The following is a 19,646-nucleotide window of genomic DNA, read 5'->3' on the forward strand; positions in this document are numbered from 1 at the left end:
TTTATTTAAAAAAAAAAAAACTTTTGACATGTTCACACAGAGCACCAGTACTGCTAAATATTTATTACCCATTAAAAGTGTGGAGCAAAAGCCATGAATCGGCATGCTCAGACCCTCCATCTGGGCTTCCAGGTTTGGGTTTGCGCGCCGCGTGGCGTTCCAAAGCGCAGAAAGTTTCATTCAGATGAAGGTTTGCACGCCAGCATGCCGAAATAGTTCACGATCACCACCACTTCAGTGTCAGGACAGGACGCATTCATGGCGGTCAGTAACCTGAAAAAAAAAAAGAAAAAAGGCTTACATCTTAATTTCAACCTGACTATTCAATGGGCGAATTAAAAAAATGTAAAAAATAAAGTTGACTCTTTTATTTTTTTGAAGAAACCAGAACTTTACTTAAATGTTAATGCGGCGTCAGTAATTAAACACAATGTCAAAGATTTTTCTTTCCCTCAATGCATGTAAAAGTCATGCCTCAGCACTTCTACATACACTGTGCTTGCTTAGCTGTTCGCCCCCCACCACCGTCACTGGCAGGAGGAATTAATGACGGTTGTGTTATCGAAGCAGCGGAAACCTTCGACAGTTGAGCTTAGTCAAGCAATGCTTGGATTTTCTGATTAAAAGCCAGGACTGCGACAGTATTCACAGACACATCTCAGCAGTTTTTGATAATGATGGATGAAGCCAAGGCAGAGAGTATGAGAAGGGAGGTGGAAGGCGTTAGCGGTGATATCTCACTTGGTCAGGATCCTGTTGGAGAGATGATCAGCTTCAGAAGGGTCCTTCTGCTTCAGCTGCTGGTAGCTGGAGAATGTCTCCACCATGCCTATGAACCCACTCACTGGAAGGGTCCTTCTCACTGGATGGCACTCAGTCCTACAGAGACATTTAGGAGTGTTGGTCTGTAAATACAGTAGGCCGACAACAAGCATGTCGGGAAGGACTCACCATTCTTTGTCAGGGTAAGAGCAGGAGTTAAACATGTCAGAGTAAATCTTCCTGGAGCTTGGTCCTAAATAAGAACTTCGGTAGGGAAGCAGGGCAGCGTAGAACTGGTGACGGAGGTCGAGACATCTCTTAGGACTAGCTGGAAGTTTTCATTTATACATGTTTCAACACGAAAGCCCGGCATGTCTTTAACTAGTTTTGCCTACATTTGGGCCAGTAATTAATTTCTGTTAGACAAAATGGAGTATCTAGATTTACTTGAGTCAGCCATCGACGGCGTCTTGATGGAGGATGAGATGTAACATCACTGTAGGCTTTAATCCTAACTACTTCACACTTTTGGTTGTTTGAATTTAAGACCAAGTAAAATATCTGTGTTTAAATTGTGTCTACCGAACAACAACCTCGAGGTCCTCCATTGCTGAGTGGGGTTACGGCCTGTTCCAACATTCCCAAAATAATGAGGAACACAATGCCAAAGGAGATCCTCTCAACTTGGCAAGAATCAAACCAGGTGTTACCCGGCTAGAGTGAGACTTGACAATGGAAAAGGGGCTTCAGTCCTCTTTCCTAAATGCAACGATGGCGAACTTCTAAGATCTGGACTGTACCTCTCGGCAGATGTCGTTCAGGACGTTTGAGACTTCTCTGTATTCCAGGATCATGTCCATGGTGTAGCTCAGGAGAGCAAGGCAGCCTCCAGGTCTGAGCACCCTGTCAACCTCCTGGAGGAACCGCGGCCGGTCGAACCAGTGGGCCGCCGTCATGGCCGTCACAAGGTCCACCTCCCCTGACGCAAAGGGCATCTCCTCTGCAGGGCAACGTCTGTGGTCAGATAATACGAGAGTCGAGGAACAAAGTTTCCAGAAATCTGTAAAGAATGCTAAAGAGCATTGTTCTAGTTATTTAGCAGAAGCTGAGGAATCAAAGTATGTGCTAACTTTGTAGAAGGAAGCTGAATGTTCAATTTGTCACATGATAAAGTTAAATGCTGGAGTTCTGTTCTAAATCAGTCAAAAGAGAATTGATACTGATCTGTGCTGACCATACTAATGCTAAACTGTAGCTAAATATTACATCCAGCTACAGAAAACCAGCTTGTTTTAGCTCTTAACAGTACGCAGTTCTATTTTTAAGTTGTTATTGATTCATTTGGAGGATTATTTATGACCAAGTTATCTTGTTTATGCTCCAACATTTAAGTTTGTTTGTTTACATATGAGAAAGCAAAGGGGATATTTTTCTACTCCAAAGATTGGACGATTCCTCCTGGGTGCTTAAGTTGGTTCTTAAATTTTTCACATTTTGAATTCATCTAAACAAATTAGAATGTTGTTTTTTTCTTGCTCACCTGTATGAAATGTTTGGTGGGTTGCTTTTGGCTAGCGCTCTTTCTATCATAGCCTGGCTGATGTCCGTTCCAACCACCCTGGTGAAGAAAGGAGCCAGAAGGACCGTCCCTTTCCCCGGACCACAGCCCACATCCACGGCCAGTTTGTACTGCTGCGGTGTCTGAACGGAATAAAGATAACGATCCTCTAACTTTTTACTGGGCATCATTTTAAGCAGTACTAAAAATGATGCCGTTTTCCTGCAAAAGCTCAGATAAAATATCTAATTGCTTTGGAGTGACGATCTTGGCTAGGCCACTCAACCAGAGCCAACATTAAAAAAACAATATGATTATCCACATTTTCTGATGCGCTTTTCTGGTCACAGCCAGTTAAGACTCAAGAAAACACCTGAAAGGAACATGTTTGACAACATGAGGCAGTTTAACAAGATCAAAAAGACACGCATATCCATCCTCCAACAAACATCGTCATGATCCCAAAGACTCTTGTGGAAATATTGTCTTAATTGGTGAGACGAACGTTGAAGAGCTTTGGAAAGTCAGAATGTGGTTTTGCCAGACGACAGTGACCCAACGAACACCTACGAGCATAAGGTCACCTCTGAAATCACCTACAAAAAAAATATTATGAACGCTGTGGTGGCCTAGTCAAAGTCTGGCCTTGGGATGATGTTGGATTTACAAGAACAGGACGCTCATTCTTCACAGCCATTAAATGCGAAATTAAAACAATTCTGCAAAGAAAAGTGGGCCAAAATTCCTCTACAGTAAAACACTGATCGGCAGTGATTAGTGGGCGATTTCTGTCACTTCATGAGTCAACTCATTTAAAAAGTACTTCTTGTATTTACTCCAGTTACTTTTTTACTGATAATAAAACATATCTGATGATTGGAAACATTTCATTGACCGAAAAATAAGCTTACAGAGGCATACAGTTTTCCCTAGAACACCCCGAGATTTGGCTAGTACACTACTCCCATGCATCAACAGTCTCAAAGAAAATACGAGCATTGGGGTATGAAGGTGAACTAAACAGTTTATGGTTCCATTCTTAGACGCTCTATGGCGGTGGTATAAAATGTAACATAGGCCTACCTTCTGCTCCACGTAGCTCATTATTTTGCTGATCATTTCGTGGGGCGTCACTCTGTACTGCAGGTAAGAGACTGCATGGTCTTTCCCCTCAAAGAGCCGCACAGCCATCTTTTAAAGGAGCAATAAAAACCAGAGCAGAGAGAAGAAAAAAAAGAAACATGAGAAAACCCGCTTCTCCAGCTTGAAGAACAAATCGAATGTCCAGTTCCTGAACTCAAGAGAAAAGGAGTGATCATAAAACAAACCGGCAAGAAAGCAGAGCTTCAGGAGAAAGTTGGAACGTCTCCACAACGTCAATCGGAGAACTATGACTCGGCAGTAAAAGCGTGCCTGTATTCAACCAGCGAGTTACAGATTAACGGACTGATTTCATAATTGTATATGACTGATTAACTACAGTACGCCAGCAATTTAAAGGTCAAAGCATTTGAAGTGGAAGTGTTTTCTAACAAATGAAGAGGCCCGTTTCCCTCTGGAGTGAGAAATGAATAAAAATCAACAGACTACCAAAAAGTGACAGTTGGAGTCTCTCTGCTGCCCTACCTCCTTAAATCCATGTCCAGAGTTCTTCTTATTTCATCCTTTATTATAGTCTATCAATCAATCAATCAATCAATCAAATGAATTTGACCTATCAGATCTCATCACAGATGTAGGATAAGCCCATGAGGGAACTCACAATTCCCTTTTTCCAAGCAAACCTCTTCAGCTCAGTTGAGGCCATAAGGGACCAGAAAAGTTCTGGTCATCACAGAGGGTCATGTCTCTTTATTCATTCTCTACATTCGCTACCTTTGTTTTTATTTTGTCCGTCACAAATTGCGTTCTTAAAACGTTACTGCAAATCAAAAAAAGTTGAAATTAGATTATACTGTATTCATGATTATTTAAACTCTACATCCAAAAGACAATCAATACATAATATATGTACTCACAACACAAGGGAATGGCATGATTTATTTGGTGCTCTGCCCCTTAAATGCACCAGTAAGGTGCCTAAGTTTGTACACCAACAGGAGCAAGACGTGGCTCCACAATTTAAACATGTACATTGTTTCTAGTTTGAGAGAGATTTAAGATAAAATGAGGCCACACTGATTAATACCCAAGAAAATAATCAAAAGAAAAGTAACTAAAATAGAACGAGCAAAACTAGAAAGAAACCCACAAAGCTAGAGAAACAGAGCAGTAGGGTCTCCATTGAGCTGCAACAGCTTCACTATCCAAAAAGAAATGGAAATCAATATGGTGGTTTAGCCAAGTGGTTGAGTACAGAGGAAGGAGCAGCTTTCACCAAGCAGACCTTCTGAAGTACTCCACCCAAACCAGGGCAGTGTTGTATAAAGTACTGAAATCTCAGAGTCAAGTAAAAGTATAAGTACCTCTCCAAAATATGACTTTGGTAAAAGTCCAAGTCACTGACTGAAATGTTACTTGAGTTAAAGTCTTAAAGTATCTGAAACTTCTTGTACTTAAGTATGGAAATTACTGTAAAAATGGATGTACTCGAGTAATGTAATGAAAAGTACAAGTAAAAAGTAAAACAAAGCAAATGCAGTTTGAATGACATTTTTTATATTTTGGTAAACTTGTCAAATACACTTAAAATAATGTACACAACCAAGTGCAGGCAAAATTAAACCTGCTAATAGATATACCTGCAGGCATCATTTAGTTAAGAAAATTAGGTGCTTTACCTATAGCACAAGGTTAACTTAACCTGCTTTACAACTGAACCAGCTTCTTAGTAAACCCTCCAGGACAGAAAATACAAAGTTTTTGTAAGCCTCAAGTTTTCCCTTCAAGTAAGGTCAGTGCTGAAAATGAGAAAAATAAATAGTACAGAAAATGCGGCCAACATGAAGAAAAAGAGCTGTTACGATTACTCTACCTCACAAATCAGTGAATCAGTCAATGCTACAGTCAGTAGCTGGTGCACACAACTGGTCATTATGCAAAAGAAAAAAAGAATTGGGAGGGAAATGCAGCTTATTGTCATCTCTGTAAACCTGGTTTTGAACTTGCATGCCTTTCCTATATTCGTTAAATTTAGTCTAAATTGCTATCGCTATGGCTTCTGTCCCCCGTTGAACAGAGGAGTCTAGGTAGCCTGCTACAGTCAACATTAGGCCTCAGCTAAATACACCACATATGGAACTGAAACAATGCCAAACAAAGTTCATTTATGGTCAACGTTTCACAATACAGTAGTGTCTAGTGACCAAGCTATAGTTACTGAAACAGGAGGATTATAACCATTTCATAAGACGTTACCTCGATGGTAGGGTGACCAGACGTCCTCTTTATCCCGGACATGTCCTACTTTTCAGACCTAAAAATCGTCCGGGATTTTGGTCAACTGCCTCAAAACACATTATATAGCTTACAGTGCATTGTGATTACATTGCCACTCCGTTCCACTACTCCATTCCAGGTTTCTTTGTATGGCAAATTAATCACGCCCTTCTCCCCAAATCCAATCACGTTGCATTATGTGTGCGAGTGTGTGTAGGAAAAGTAAAGATAACACCCCCCCTATCCTCCCCTTCTCATCAAAACCTAAATTGAGGTATTCAGCTGGATAATGTTCAGGTTGGCACCTTAACACTTGCTGGTCAACCTCTCTGGATGTCCACTCAAGGCATCACAACACCAAATTATTATTTTCTTTGCAGTTGTGAAACGTTTAAAACGTCCCATATTATTTCATTCCTCATAAATCATTTGCTTACTTAAACAAGCCACTCTAAAGAGAAAACTGTTCTCTGAATTTAGAAAACTAAAACTACATCAAAATCTTGCCTTATGCGATGATCATGACTTCTCTACTGTCAGACAGACCACAAAACAATCCTCACTCCCTCCTTGTATGAACTTCCTCTCACCTACTTTTCTTTCCAGCTTTTAGATAATTCATTATTTTTCATTTTGTTTACTAAATCATTTATTTATTTATCTATACTCTGTATCTTCAAAATCTTCTTTTTATTTTCTTTCTGTATTTGGTTGCTTAAGAGGAAAGGAGATCGGGCTTTTTCTGTTGTTCCTCTTCTATGGAACAATCTACTTTTCCAAATTAGATCTGCCCACAGCCTGGATCATTTTAAATCGCTTCTTAAAACTCAGTTTTATTCCTTGGCATTTAATTGAACTGGTGTTTTGATACTCTGTTTTTATTCATTTGTGTTATTGTCATTCTTGTGCAGCACTTTGGTGCAGTTTTATGCCTGTTTTTAAAGTGCTATATAAATAAATTTGACATTGCTTTTTTCTTATAACTCCTACCTGAGCTCCTCCCTGCTCTGCTGCCTGATCTGCTTCACTCTTCTTGCTCTCCTGTTTTATCCTAACTTTTCTGATTGCCTTCTTCTCTCTTTTTAGCTCCTCCATCCACTTTTCTAACTCGCCCATTCCTTCACTACTCATATTTTTTTGATTTGATTTTCGTTTTCTGTCGTACTTCATCCTATAACTCAGTCAGTTTTTGTGAGTGTTTAATTGGCCCTGAAAGTTATATTTTTCTATCAATTTATTTAAATTCTTTACTGAGTTAGGGTTTTGTCTTTCCATAAACTTCCGGTCCTTACACTGGAGTTTATCTTTCGGTGTTAATTTGCTATTCCCTTTTTCCATTTTGAGCAAATTAGTCAATTTCGTTCCAGTCTTAAAAACACATAGGGTGGACTCTAAAAGACTGGATAAATTCTTAGCAGGATGGTGATCAATCCCCTGTTGTGGTAATTCTCTTCTCTTCAACCTTTTCAGGTGGGAAATTCTTGCCTACATGCATCCACCAGAGGTTCACCGTTTGCACTCCTGCGGTTTGGTATGAGGACAAATACCTAGTGGTATTTAAATTCCTCCAAGTATTCTCACACTCACACACACACTTGGTATTACGGGTTTTTCAGTTTACGCGGACTCCGCCGTCCTTCTGTTACCTATCAGTGCCTAGGATTCATGGGGTTTTACACCTCAAAGACCCTCAATCGTTCGCTCACTTTTTAATTTAAACGCTACTCACTTGTCCCCCCTTCACGGACGTCCCGTCAGCAGCTGGTTTCCAGCAGGCGTATCGGACTCCGGCTTCGAAGGAGCAATTTATCCATCCATCCATCTTCTTCCGCTTATCCAGGGTCAGGTCGCGGGGGTAGCAGCTTCAGAAGGGAGGCCCAGACTTCCCTCTCCCCGGCCACTTCTTCCAGCTCCTCCGGGGGAATCCCGAGGCGTTCCCAGGCCAGCTGAGAGACATAGTCCCTCCAGCGTGTCCTGGGTCTTCTCCGGGGCCTCCTCCCGGTGGGACGTGCCGGGAGCACCTCACCAGGGAGGCGTCCAGGAGGCATCCTGACCAGATGCCCGAGCCTCAACTGGCTCCTCTGGATGTGAAGGAGCAGCGGCTCTACTCTGAGCCCCTCCCGGATGACTGAGCTTCTCACCCTGTCTCTAAGGGAGAGCCCAGACACCCTACGGAGAAAACCCATTTCTGCCGCTTGTATCCGCGATCTCGTTCTTTCGGTCACGACCCAAAGCTCATGATCATAGATGAGGGTGGGAACGTAGATCGACTGGTAAATCGAGAGCTTCGCTTTTTGGCTCAGCGCTTTCTTCACCACGACGGACCGGTACAGCGCCCGCTTGACAGCAGACGCTGCGCCAATCCGCCTGTCGACCTCCCGCTCCCTTCTTCCCCCATTTGTGAACAAGATCCCGAGATACTTGAACTCCTCCACTTGGGGCAGGACAAACCCCCTGATCCGGAGAAGGCACTCTACCCTTTTCCGGCTCAAAAAAATGGCCTCGGATTTGGAGGCACTGATCCTCATCCCGGCCGCTTCACACTCGGCTGCGAACCGCTCCAGCGAGAGCTGCAGATCACGGCCTGATGAAGCCAAAAGGACCACATCGTCCGCAAAAAGCAGAGATGAGATCCTAAGGCCACCAAATCGGATCCCCTCAACACCTTGGCTGCGCCTAGAAATTCTGTCCATGAAAGTGATGAACAGAATCGGTGACAAAGCTCAGCCCTGGCGGAGTCCAACTCTCACCGGAAACGAGCCCGACTTACTGCCGGCAATGCGGACCAGACTCTGACACCGGTCATACAGGGACCTGACAGCCCGTATCAAAGGGCCCGGTACCCCATACTCCCGGAGAACCCCCCACAGGGCTTCCCGAGGGACACGGTCGAACGCCTTCTCCAAGTCCACAAAACACATGTAGACTAGTTGGGCGAACTCCCGTGCACCCTCCAGGACCCTGCAGGGTGTAGAGCTGGTCCAGTGTTCCACGACCAGGACGAAAACCACACTGCTCTTCCTGGATCCGAGGTTCGACTGTCCGACGGATAGTTTCCAGCAGGCGGGTCGGAGACACAGTCCTGGAAAGGATCTGTGAGACTCCTAGGAGCCTGCGGTGGTCACGGTCTTCTGATGTCCGTTCCTCCCTCTGGAAGCCGCAGATTTCTGCCTCTGCTCTCAAGCTTCATCTGAGTCTAGCCCTGCTTTTGTGGTCGTTATTTAATCTTATTTCGAAATTAAAATATCCAGGGTGGCACCCAATACCTCAAAGTCCCTGATTGATACATTTTGATGAATGTTCTCCCAATTATCTGAAATATATTTGATTTCTCTTCTTTAGTTTCTTCATCCGGGGTCTGAGTCTCTGTTTTGTCCATCTTTTCTTTGTCAGCCTTTAAATTTTCTTCCCTGGCTTTAAGTTTGTCCATCTTCAATTTAAGTCCAGCAATTTCTTGAGTGAGCTCTTCGTTCACCTTGCCAATCCAGTACAACTGTTGTGATTTCTCTTTCATTGAATTGTTAAAGTTTTTTTTATCGACCATTGTTCCCCATTGTATCTTCCTATTATGAGTTGACAGGGCTTTGCTTTCTGATTGTAGTTGTTCAATTGTCGCTTTAGCCTCGTCCAATTCACTAGTCAAAGTGCTGAATTGTTTTTTCAAATAATCATTTTTGTTGATCAGCCTTTCATTCTCTACCTGCCAGGTATCTTTTTTCCTGGCATTCAGTCTCTCAATCTTCAGCCTCAGATCTTCAACAGTTTTCTGAAGCTTCTTGTTCTCTTTTGTAAGCTTCCAGCAGCTCTTCTCCAAACTCTCCACGTTCTCCATCAATACATTTCGTCGCGCCATCGTTCAGTTTTGTTTGAGATTGAAGACTGCAAATGAATTTCTCTGTGGAACCTGGGAATACAAAGACAGGCGGCTGTGATGTCACAGACAGGATGAGTGACATCACAGCTTCATGTCAAAGCCACAAGAAGTCTGTTGGGTGAGGGGGAGCGAGAGGGGGGTGGATGTTGTTTTTTTTTAACTTTATTCGCAGACACACTGTATAACGACAGAGTTATGCCTCATTTGTTCTCAAGAAAAAACAAATACAGATAAACATATTCAAGGTAAAGAAAAAGCTAAGGGTTCATTTAAAGCAACACAGATTCCAATTGTTTTATTTTCTGTAGCTCTTTTTCTGTCATCTCAAAGGAATCTTCATGTCCCAGGATTTTCTGGTTTTATTCATTTTTATTTTTCACAGATTGTGAGAACATCCCACCTTTAAATGGCTTGTTTTCCGGTAGAGAAGAGACATTAAACAAAAATTAAAGATAGGCAACAAGATTCTATGAAACAGTGTCATTGTTACCAGGGAGTTCATTCTGGAACCAGCAGCAACAGGAGGAGCAGCTAACCAGTGATTTCTACTGAGCAAAAAATAGTCAAGATTCCTCTACTTGAACCATTTGGATGTAATGGGCACAATACACACCCCTTCTATGTTGCTATGGTCACGTGGGGGAGGTGAAGCTACCACCACACACCAGCCAAAGCAGGAGATTCTACATCATCTGTTTCTACGTTACAAATGAGCTGAATTAAAACAGCCATATGCAGATCTAATGCAAGGAGAAGCACCACTTACTGAAGTTAGCTGATTTGTGCTCACTGCTACATAACTCACACTGAAGTGTGACCATGTCACAAGTGAAAGAGCCTCCCTTTGTACTCACAGCACCCCCTGCCGGTGGTCCCAGTCATTTAGCAGCCGTCATTCGTCCTGCTACGTCCAGTTATGAAAATCATCAAAAACATATCAGCCTGGTGAGGCTTCATGTGCTGTTAGATTCCTAGACTTTTCAATCAATCAATCAATCAATCAATCAAAGTGCTTTACATAATTTGTCTGGTGATATTATTACACATCAGAATGTTTATCAATGTTTCGTTTCTACGGATACTGGAAATAATGCGGAAGTTACAATGGGATGTACTTGCATTTAAAATTCAGCAGATGGCAGCAAATGCACATCTCAGTATATTCCCACAAACCTGAATGAACAGAGACTTGTCTACTTCTTGTCAAGATAGATTTAATGATGAAATATACTTAGAGAAAGATTAAAAATGAAATGTTTTTGGTCCATTTGGCAAAACATATTTTTGAATTCGGCTTTCTTTTTCGTTGTTGTTTAAAAACGTGAATTTTGCCCTTTGAACAAATTGAAGCATTGATCACTCAGATCCATTTGATCAATATTATCCGTCAAATATGATTTGCAGCGGAGAAAGTGGGAGCGAGGGGAAGGTGTAGGACGTCCTCTCCGCAACCCTTCACCCCCCCACCGCCCCTCCACCTCCATGCCTCGTGTCTCCTAATCAATCAGCTTTGATCAAACCTGTCAGCTGCAGTCACGTCACCGTTCACAGCTGGGTGTGTGTGTGTGTGTGTGTGTGTGTGTGCTGGTGGAGGTGAATCCTGCTTGTGGAGGACAAGCCTGTCAACACGTGTTTAAGCAGACATGACCAATGCATCACCGAGGCCTCACCAGCCGAGTCTCATTACAGCCTCTCTGCAAAACAATTCTGCAAACACACGGGAGCCATAAGACAAAAGTTAATGGACTCCAGCATAGCAGCACCATATATAGCTTTAATATCTGCAGGCACATAAAAACGAGAAGGTGGGGTGGGGAGGGGGTTGGGAGTCGGGAGTGTGACGAGCCATGTTGCTAATGCTCCGTGGGGGAATTCTCCTGGAAAGCAATCACACAGGTAATCCACACTATATGAGAGAGAGAATTATTACAAATACTGGATTTAAAAAGCAGGCTTCATAAAGACAGGTGGAAGGGAAAACAGTTGAAAGTTGCGGATCGTGGAGGAAGAGATAAACGAGCGTGCTGCTGCATGCATAAGCATTTATGCATGAGAAGAAGAAGAAAAACAAATTCCTCCAACAAAAATAAATGCATGAGTGCAGCGTCTACCTGCACGCTGATTTCATTCCTTCCTCTGAGAGAGCCAGCACAGAGACATGGAGGCCTGGAGGGTTGGGGGAGGAGGAGAGAGGGGGGTAGACGGGTATTCAGTGTAAAAAAAATCCCACTTCCCTGCAGAAATCTCAGCAGGTAGAAGCAGATTGCAGCTGTTGGATGAAATCCATGAATTTACAAAACAGTCTTGCTGCCTCATTGAAAGCCATGTAATTTGGTGGGGGGAAAAAAAAAAATGTCACGGGTTTTCGGATGGCGGACCCCTGAGTCCTCAAACACAATCTTTTTCTGTGAAAAAAAAAAAAACACAAAAAAAAACCTTGAAATGAAAACGGATGACAAGCAGGGATGTTGTAGCTTTTGCGCTCCTGGCAGCAGTTTATTGATCCGAATAAGCACATATTAACATAAACTGGTAAGATATGAAGTGCGCTCTTCAAAACCTAATTTGCTCGTCTTGCCAGTTTGCCAAAAGAGAAGGTTGTGGCCCTCTTAAATAATCAATGCACCTTACACCCATCCCAGTTAGATGTTATTTCATTTTCTTAACAAATAAACTGAATGTTCATACAGTTCTTGAAAAGTCTGCTAAAAGTAAAATTGTGTGAAAGAAAAAAAGGTGAGTTATTAGAATTTATATTTGAATAAAGTCTAAAGGACATTAAAAAAAATTGTTTTTGGAAAATTACAGGGCTTTTTATGTTGATTTATGTCCGGATGATGACATTTATCTTTGCTTTGGGACTTTATATCTTCAGGTTTCAGCCAACTCGTTCACGGTATTAGATTTGGATGTAGAAGTTATTCAGAAATATTTACTTTCAAGGTTTTTCTTAGGATTTTGTGAAGGATTATATACTGGGATTTAAAGGGTCTATGATTAAGAGAAACCAGATTAATCAATATGGTCAATTTTTACTGACCTAAGGTTACCCAGATAGAACAAAATAATGGAATGGCCCTTCAGCTTTGGCTTTTTATTGTTATTTCTGACAGCAATACTTGCAAAAGTTGGAAATTGATCCATACCTTCTCCCCCATTTTTGTTGATTTGATCAAATCTGCCTGAAGTCATGCCACATGATTTATTCCACTAAGTTACAAGAGGAGTTTCCCCTTACACCGGACGAGACTTAAAAGTGTGCAAAAGTCTGGATTCTTACCAGCAGGCTACAGGATGGTGGGGCTTTTTGTCCAAGGTTACCAATGATACCAATGATGTGTATACCTTTGCCATAATGCAATTTTGGATTGTATCATACTTACAGTACTTATGAAGAATATAAAAATTAATCTTTTTATCTTGTAAAAACAATAAAATGAGAAGCTTGGTTTGCAGCTGGTATCAAACCTATAACCCTCCGATTGCAAGATGAACTATTCCACCACAGAACCACATCACCAGACCGCCACTTTGGCATCCCACAGCAGCGTATGACCAAATGACCACCATGATGGTGGTATGGTTGAGTACCATGTCTCCAAGCCTCACTGCTTGTTAAGGGCATAAATGGTTCAATTTCCAATTTGTTTTGTCTGATCAATCTTCAGTCATCTAATCCAATAACAGAACGAGCTGTTTGGCATTGGTAGGAAAGAGTTAGCAGGTTTTTCATTGGCGTAACTGACATATTCAACTTTGAAATTGATTTTCCTAAAAAAAATTGCCACTTTTAAAAGCAAATCAACAGATTATTCCCAAGAGGCGTTGCTCCAAGAAATATTTTGGTGCAAATTCCCAAAGAAAGATGGCACCACAGGTGGATTTGAGACCAAAGTAAGGAACCAACTTATTAAAAATGGTTTTAAAAAGTGGTTTTCTGAAACTAACTGTTGTCTAAATTCCGGCATATTTCAAGAAAATTAAATTTTCTCAAATTCTGTTGGACTCTGAGCATCACATTTTGAACTTCTTCTATAGCAGAAAAGAACAATGATCAATATTGAGATTCATCTGCAATTCAACAGATCACCTCTTAACAACAGGCAGAACTAAAAAATATTGCAAGAAAATGCAAAAATATGTACGTAAATCACCTCCTCATTCAATATAAAATGTCCAATCATTGCAAACGTGAGTCAAATAGCCTGAGAATGCAATGTAAACTCTAGAAACGAACCGTGTAATGTCAGTATTTTGCCAATTTATTCACTAGAAACAGAATTAATGTTTAAGGTACTTTCTTCCAAGAAGATACGGTCTTCTTGTCTTTTAATGGAATCAACTTATTGGTGGTTTGTGAAAACACTAAAAAGGGAGCCAAGTCTTTAATTTTTACGGTGGCGCTGGGCATTGTGACAAACCGAGTTTCCAATCTCTGGCAGGATATGAAGATCTTAAATCTCGCCCATAAAAACTTCACTCCACACTTTCTGCTTTTCCTCGCAGCCCAGTTGTAAAGAACAAATATCCCGACTATTAAAGGGGATCTGATCAACTCGAAGGCTGTATTTATTTCCCTTCTTTTTCTTGCTTGGATGTGCACTCCCGGTGCTAATCCCACTCTCCGAGGAGAGAGGTAGGTATTGGCTTTGATGATAGAAATGGATTAAACAGATTACATTAAAGGCCAGTCTAATTGAACCAATCTATCCTGATTCTGCCGCTGTAAGATAAATGATGAGGGCCAGATAGGAGATATATATATATAGGTCATGTGTTTGCGTGTCGTGCTCAGGGCTCCTCTGCAGCCCGGTTGGAAAAAATCCAGCAAGACGACCGCTACCCTCTTGTTATATGGCTTCCTCGAATCAATGCACTTCTTTTCATGTCTGCTTCTTAAATATCTCAAAGATGTTGATTAAATTCAGAGTCGGCAGCGAGTTTGAGGGTTGATGTGGTAGACGAAACCTAAAATTTGCTCAGATTTAATGGTATTGATGCTCCGCTTCCTTCAAACAAGCGTCTTCTTCTTTCCACTTCATCTGCCTCTTTCTCTCTGTTCCGAGCCTTTCAGATGATTACCTCTCTCTCTGAGCGCCTGTGCTCTTATTGACACCGTCTGGTTGAGGCGAGCGTAGTGCCATGACCTTTTCTTCTGACCTTGTTATCAGCGTGGACTCGTTAAGCCGGACTGTTTAATTAGCAGCAGAATGGCAATCAGGGAGGAGCCGCAGATCCCTCTGTGGTCGTAGACGTGGATCAATGGTCCTCCGGGAGACTTGGCACTCGGCAACAGAAGACCTTTACACTTATCGTGCAAGCATGCCATGAGCTGATGCATACAATTATGAGCAAATATATATTCTTTTTGCTTAAAGTTTGGTCTTAAGGGCGAAGTTGGCAGCAGATCAATTGGTTCTAATACTTGTCATGAATTTTTATAACTTTTTATAGGAGAAACTCTGAATTCTGTCCATTTACAAGATTCTAGTTTTAGAACTTTACAAAGTAATGACCCTTGACCTTACTTTCGAGATAAACATTCGACCCCTCATTTGTAGTCGATGAAGAAGTACTGCCAACTTTTTATTGTCTTCTCTACATCTGAGGTTGGATTAAAGAGGTAACAGATCCAGGAACCAATTCTGAGGGACTCCCAGGTGTTCCCAAGCCAGAAACGACATTTAGTCTCGCCATGGAGTCCCAGATCCACCGTGGCATCTCTTCATAGGCTGAAAACCTCCAGGCAGGTGAATTATGGTTAGTACTGGTGCTTAGGACCAACAGTGGACTCATGGAGAGATGTGAAGTATTACATGGACAGTCTAAACAAGAAAGTGACTAGAGAATGGACGTTCCTGTCCAGACACAAGGACTGGAAATTGAATGCTTCATTTGAAAGATAAGGCAATTACTGTTTTAAAGATGGACAATATGGAATAGATTCCCCTGATCCTCTTGTACAGCAGCCGAATATCAACTTGGACAGGTACCAACATTCTTAGCTATGGGATTCTGCAGCTCCAGCTCAGTCTAAAGGGATTCCAAAGTGTTCCTCCCTGGGGGGTCTTCCACTGGCACAAGTCAGAAAAACCTCCAAAAGGATGCCAGCCGTCATTCTGAGCAGATATCAGGAGGAGGAGGCTCTTCCTTCACATTAAAACCAGCCTATCTTCCATAAGAACTCATTAGACATGGTTTGGCGCACATGAAGACAACTGACGTGTATATTAAAGATTATACCAATGTTTGTTAGTAGGTGCCATGTTGTACGATTGCCTGATAAACTGAATGACACAATTTTGGAACAATCAGATGTTGCTCATTATGAATGTCCACCTTCATGCAAACCCACAATGTGACCTCTATCAACCTCCATCAGTAGCTAGTAATGCAGGAACGGGCCTATAAGAGACCCCCTATGTCTGAGGACCTTTAAAGGGTTGACATACGACTCTGTGTCTTTGTGAACAAGCACATGTTTCCCACTCAAACTATTTTGTTTTTCAGCTGAACAACCAGGCTGAGACACGTAGTTGTCAGGATAATGTGAGGCGGCAATAATGTCCTGGCTTAACAATGTAATAAGAGAAACGTAAGAAATGGACTGAAAAGAAATAATAAAAGTAATTCTTCATTAGAAAAATTTGTATTTCACAGTTTTCGTTGTTCTTTGACTTAACCTTTTCATCTGTTGTGTCTTTGGCGCCATCCTCTGACTGAGACTGGTATACGGCTAGCAGGTAGCGATTCGGCTGCCACCTGATCACACAATGCTCAACACAACAGTTTTCAGCTTTCCATTTTCTTCCAAATCAAATATTCAAATATATATTTGACTTGGCCAGGCCTCCCTTGAAAGAGAGATTTTTAACCTCAGTGAGACATACATGGTTAAATAAAGGTTATATACAGTACAGACCAAATGTTTGGACACACCTTCTAATTCAATGGGCTTTCTTTATTTTCATGACTATTTATAAGGCAAGAAATCCCACTTATTAACCTGACAGGGCACACCTATGAAGTGAAAACCATTTCAGGTGACGACCTCTTGAAGCTCATCAAGAAAATGCAGAGTGTGTGCAAAGCAGTAATCACAGCAAAAGGTTGCTACTTTGAAGAAACTAGAATATAAGGGGTATTTTCAGTTGTTTTACACTTTTTTGTTTAGTGCATATTTCCACATGAGTTATTCATAGTTTTGATGCCTTCAGTGTGAATCTACAATGTCAATAGTCATGAAAATAAAGGAAACTCATTGGATTAAAAGGTGTGTCCAAGCTTTTGGTCTGTACTGTACATTCATACATACAGAGAAGAAAGCGAGAAGTAGAAATAAAGGAAGCCACAGCTAAATTTGAAGAAAATTCAAAAGAAATTACATGCCCTTTCTGTTTTTGTTAGATTTTCTGCTCCATTGGTGTGCCTTCTGATTGTATTCAAGCACTCAGTGCCAAGATAATGGAGAGTTCACATGCTTTTGGGCTCAAAGTACAAGCTATAATGCAATATCTGCAAATGCCACGCCACCAGCCGCTGCCAAAGAATACCTCCTCCAAAATCCTTCCTTCGATAATAACCAGAAAAACCACTGTGAGACTAATATCCCACTTTTATTGGAAGTTGAGTGCAGTGCAAACTGATGAAACAGCCCAGGCTGACATGTATACACACACACACACGCCGAGAAGAGTGTGTAAACACCTACGCGTTTAAGCCTAGGAAGCACAAACACCGAGGCGAGGAAATGTGGGGCGCGTGCCAGCAGTCGCTGCACCTGGTGGGATCCAAGTGAAAGTGAGAGGCAAAAAAAAAGAGCTGAACGCCAAGGTCTGTTGATCTATTTTTACCGCAGAGCAGTGGGCAGAGGGGGAGACAGACGGAGGGAGGAGAGAAAAGGCTTCCTGCATCATGCATTGCCCTGTAGAGCGACAGTGGCTCATACACGGCGCTCTCTCATTGGACCTCCAGGTGTCTGTGCTGTCTGTCAAGCAGGAAGTGTCTGAGGGGAGCCTGGTGCTCCAGGTTGATCTGACTCCGAGCTCGGGAGCCACCAGGCTTCCCAGCTGCTTGTTCCCGCTTCAAACACAAACATCTCGCCCGTAGTTTGGTTCCAAATGGTCCCAGACGAGGGAGCAGTCGGAGGAAAGAGTGAGAACAAGTGCAAGACACAGGCCCAGCGCCATATACGGGATTTTAGTCTTAATATAGCGTCCTTAAAAAGAACAAAAAAAAAGATTCTGCACTCTCAGTTTTCCTTTGTCCAAAAACCTGGTGGCCTAAAGCACAAATGCAGTGATAAGTTGTCTGGGTCATATTATTTGACTTGATTAGACACATGTTCAATGTATTTGCATTTAAAACCACAAAGTCAAATCAGTTATTTCATAGGAAAGCTACAGTTCTATAAAATGCGTACATTTGAATTATTTTTGTGAGTTTCAGTGTTTAAGCTAGTTAGCTTCTCATAGATATTTATCCTTTTATGATTATAAAACACAACAAAGCACCAACAGAATGCTATAATTAGAAGCTAACAACGGTATGCTAAAATTAGCATGCTAATGCTTATGTCTACAGCTGGATGTTGTGATGAAGCTGTCAAAATACCTGATGTAATAAAAAAATAAGTAAATAATTTATATACACGCTACAATTCTAGAAATGTGGGTAATAAAAGTTGTTTACCAGCTCTTTGTGGATAAAATCATCTACTCTTTATTAGCCAAAAGCTTGTTTAGGCTAATAAAGTACAACAAAAGTCTGTCCAATGCTAATTCTGTTGTCTTTTTTAAAATAAGACTTGTAATTACCTGTCGTGGTAATAATCTATAATTTCTCCTTTTGTTCGCTGATTGGTCCCGGTAGAAAATCGACTGGAAACAACCTGAGTTGAATGGAGAAAACTCAGACTGTACCGGAAGCCAGAACGTTTTTTTTCAAACAGCCAGGCTGCTAGCCAATTTTTTAAGTTCTGTTGAAAACACCAGCACAAAAGTAATTCCAACTTATTGAGCAGCTAACTTTCTAATCAACCTGAAAACATTTTTGTCAGATTTATTGCACCCAGTTCAAAAACACTTGCCAAGTCAGAATGCTAAACCCGTCAAAGACACACAATTCATTTCTTACATATTCAATTGTGTGTGCTTTGATGCATTAATATTCAGAATGTTCATCTATTAAAGGCTCAGTGAAGATTTTCAGAGGCTCAAAATTCTATTCCATTTTTCCATGAAAGGTTTATAAAAAGCCTGACAGTAAACATCCAAATTTTCCTAAAACACAACGTCTTGATGTATCCGTTTGGCCACTCGCGCTGGTGCTAGCCCTCACAAGGAGGCAGATTAATGAAAGTTTGACGAGGACGCTTCCCTGAATCCACCGGCATGTTTAGACTTTAATCACAGAGAGCCGCGTCGACATATTCCCGATAATTGAGAATGCCCAAGCAGTTGGCTGCTCGAGAATCCCCCGGTCTTGCATCTCTAGTTTTGGATTTCTGATGATGCCCCCGCAGGACTGCAACTGGAGAATCCGCGGTTACGCGCAATCGGATACGAAATTGTTTGCAATTCTATCCTTGTTATCACTCTAGTTTCATAGAGAGCATAAAAAAAAAAGATGAGAGTAGAGGAGATGTTAAACCTGTCGGGTCTCTCAGCATGTCTCCGTCTCCATTGGCAGATTTGACAGAAACATCCCAATATGGCTGCCAGACGCCTATAAAGCACCCACGGGCATTGGCAGCTCCCTCTGTAAAATCTCCCGTTACAACCACATGAAAAAAAAGAAGAGAAAAGCTTAATGTTCAGCTCGTCAGGTGAATCACCGCTTTGCCTCAAGAATCCCCGTTTTCCCTTTTATTACAAGGGCTTCAGTTCAGCACTTTTCCACCATTTACGCCCTCCTCCAGCGATGGGAGCTATAACCGAATCATTGTATATGAACCAAAACAAAAAAAAGGCCCAGCTTTGGAAAATGTGCTCAGGTGTTTAGCGCTGCAGAGGAAGTAGAAGATTCAGGGGCACAGCTCATAATCCCGCTGGATGCTAAACAATCACTGCTCAA

General features: G+C 41.7%; 1 protein-coding gene across 4 annotated transcripts; it reads right to left on the bottom strand.

Moving 5' to 3' along the window:
- Positions 1-19: 19 nt before the first annotated feature.
- LOC114141210 (putative methyltransferase DDB_G0268948) lies at positions 20-18,531 on the bottom strand. 4 transcript variants are annotated; one of them, XM_028011693.1, is made up of 7 exons: positions 18,389-18,531; positions 3,404-3,511; positions 2,303-2,463; positions 1,563-1,776; positions 952-1,055; positions 742-879; positions 20-273 (listed from the first exon to the last, which is right to left on the bottom strand). In XM_028011693.1, the coding sequence occupies exons 2-7, from the start codon at positions 3,509-3,511 to the stop codon at positions 177-179; spliced, it is 822 nt and encodes a 273-aa protein (XP_027867494.1). In that variant the 5' UTR covers positions 18,389-18,531; the 3' UTR covers positions 20-176. The 4 variants fall into 4 exon arrangements, with proteins under 4 accessions (XP_027867494.1, XP_027867495.1, XP_027867493.1 ...); XM_028011694.1 differs by lacking the exon at positions 18,389-18,531 and adding an exon at positions 10,339-10,357; XM_028011692.1 differs by lacking the exon at positions 18,389-18,531 and adding an exon at positions 3,649-3,777.
- Positions 18,532-19,646: the final 1,115 nt, after the last annotated feature.

The sequence above is a fragment of the Xiphophorus couchianus genome, chromosome 24 (genome assembly GCF_001444195.1).
Source record: "Xiphophorus couchianus chromosome 24, X_couchianus-1.0, whole genome shotgun sequence".
In the NCBI taxonomy this organism is placed as follows: Eukaryota; Metazoa; Chordata; class Actinopteri; order Cyprinodontiformes; family Poeciliidae; genus Xiphophorus; species Xiphophorus couchianus.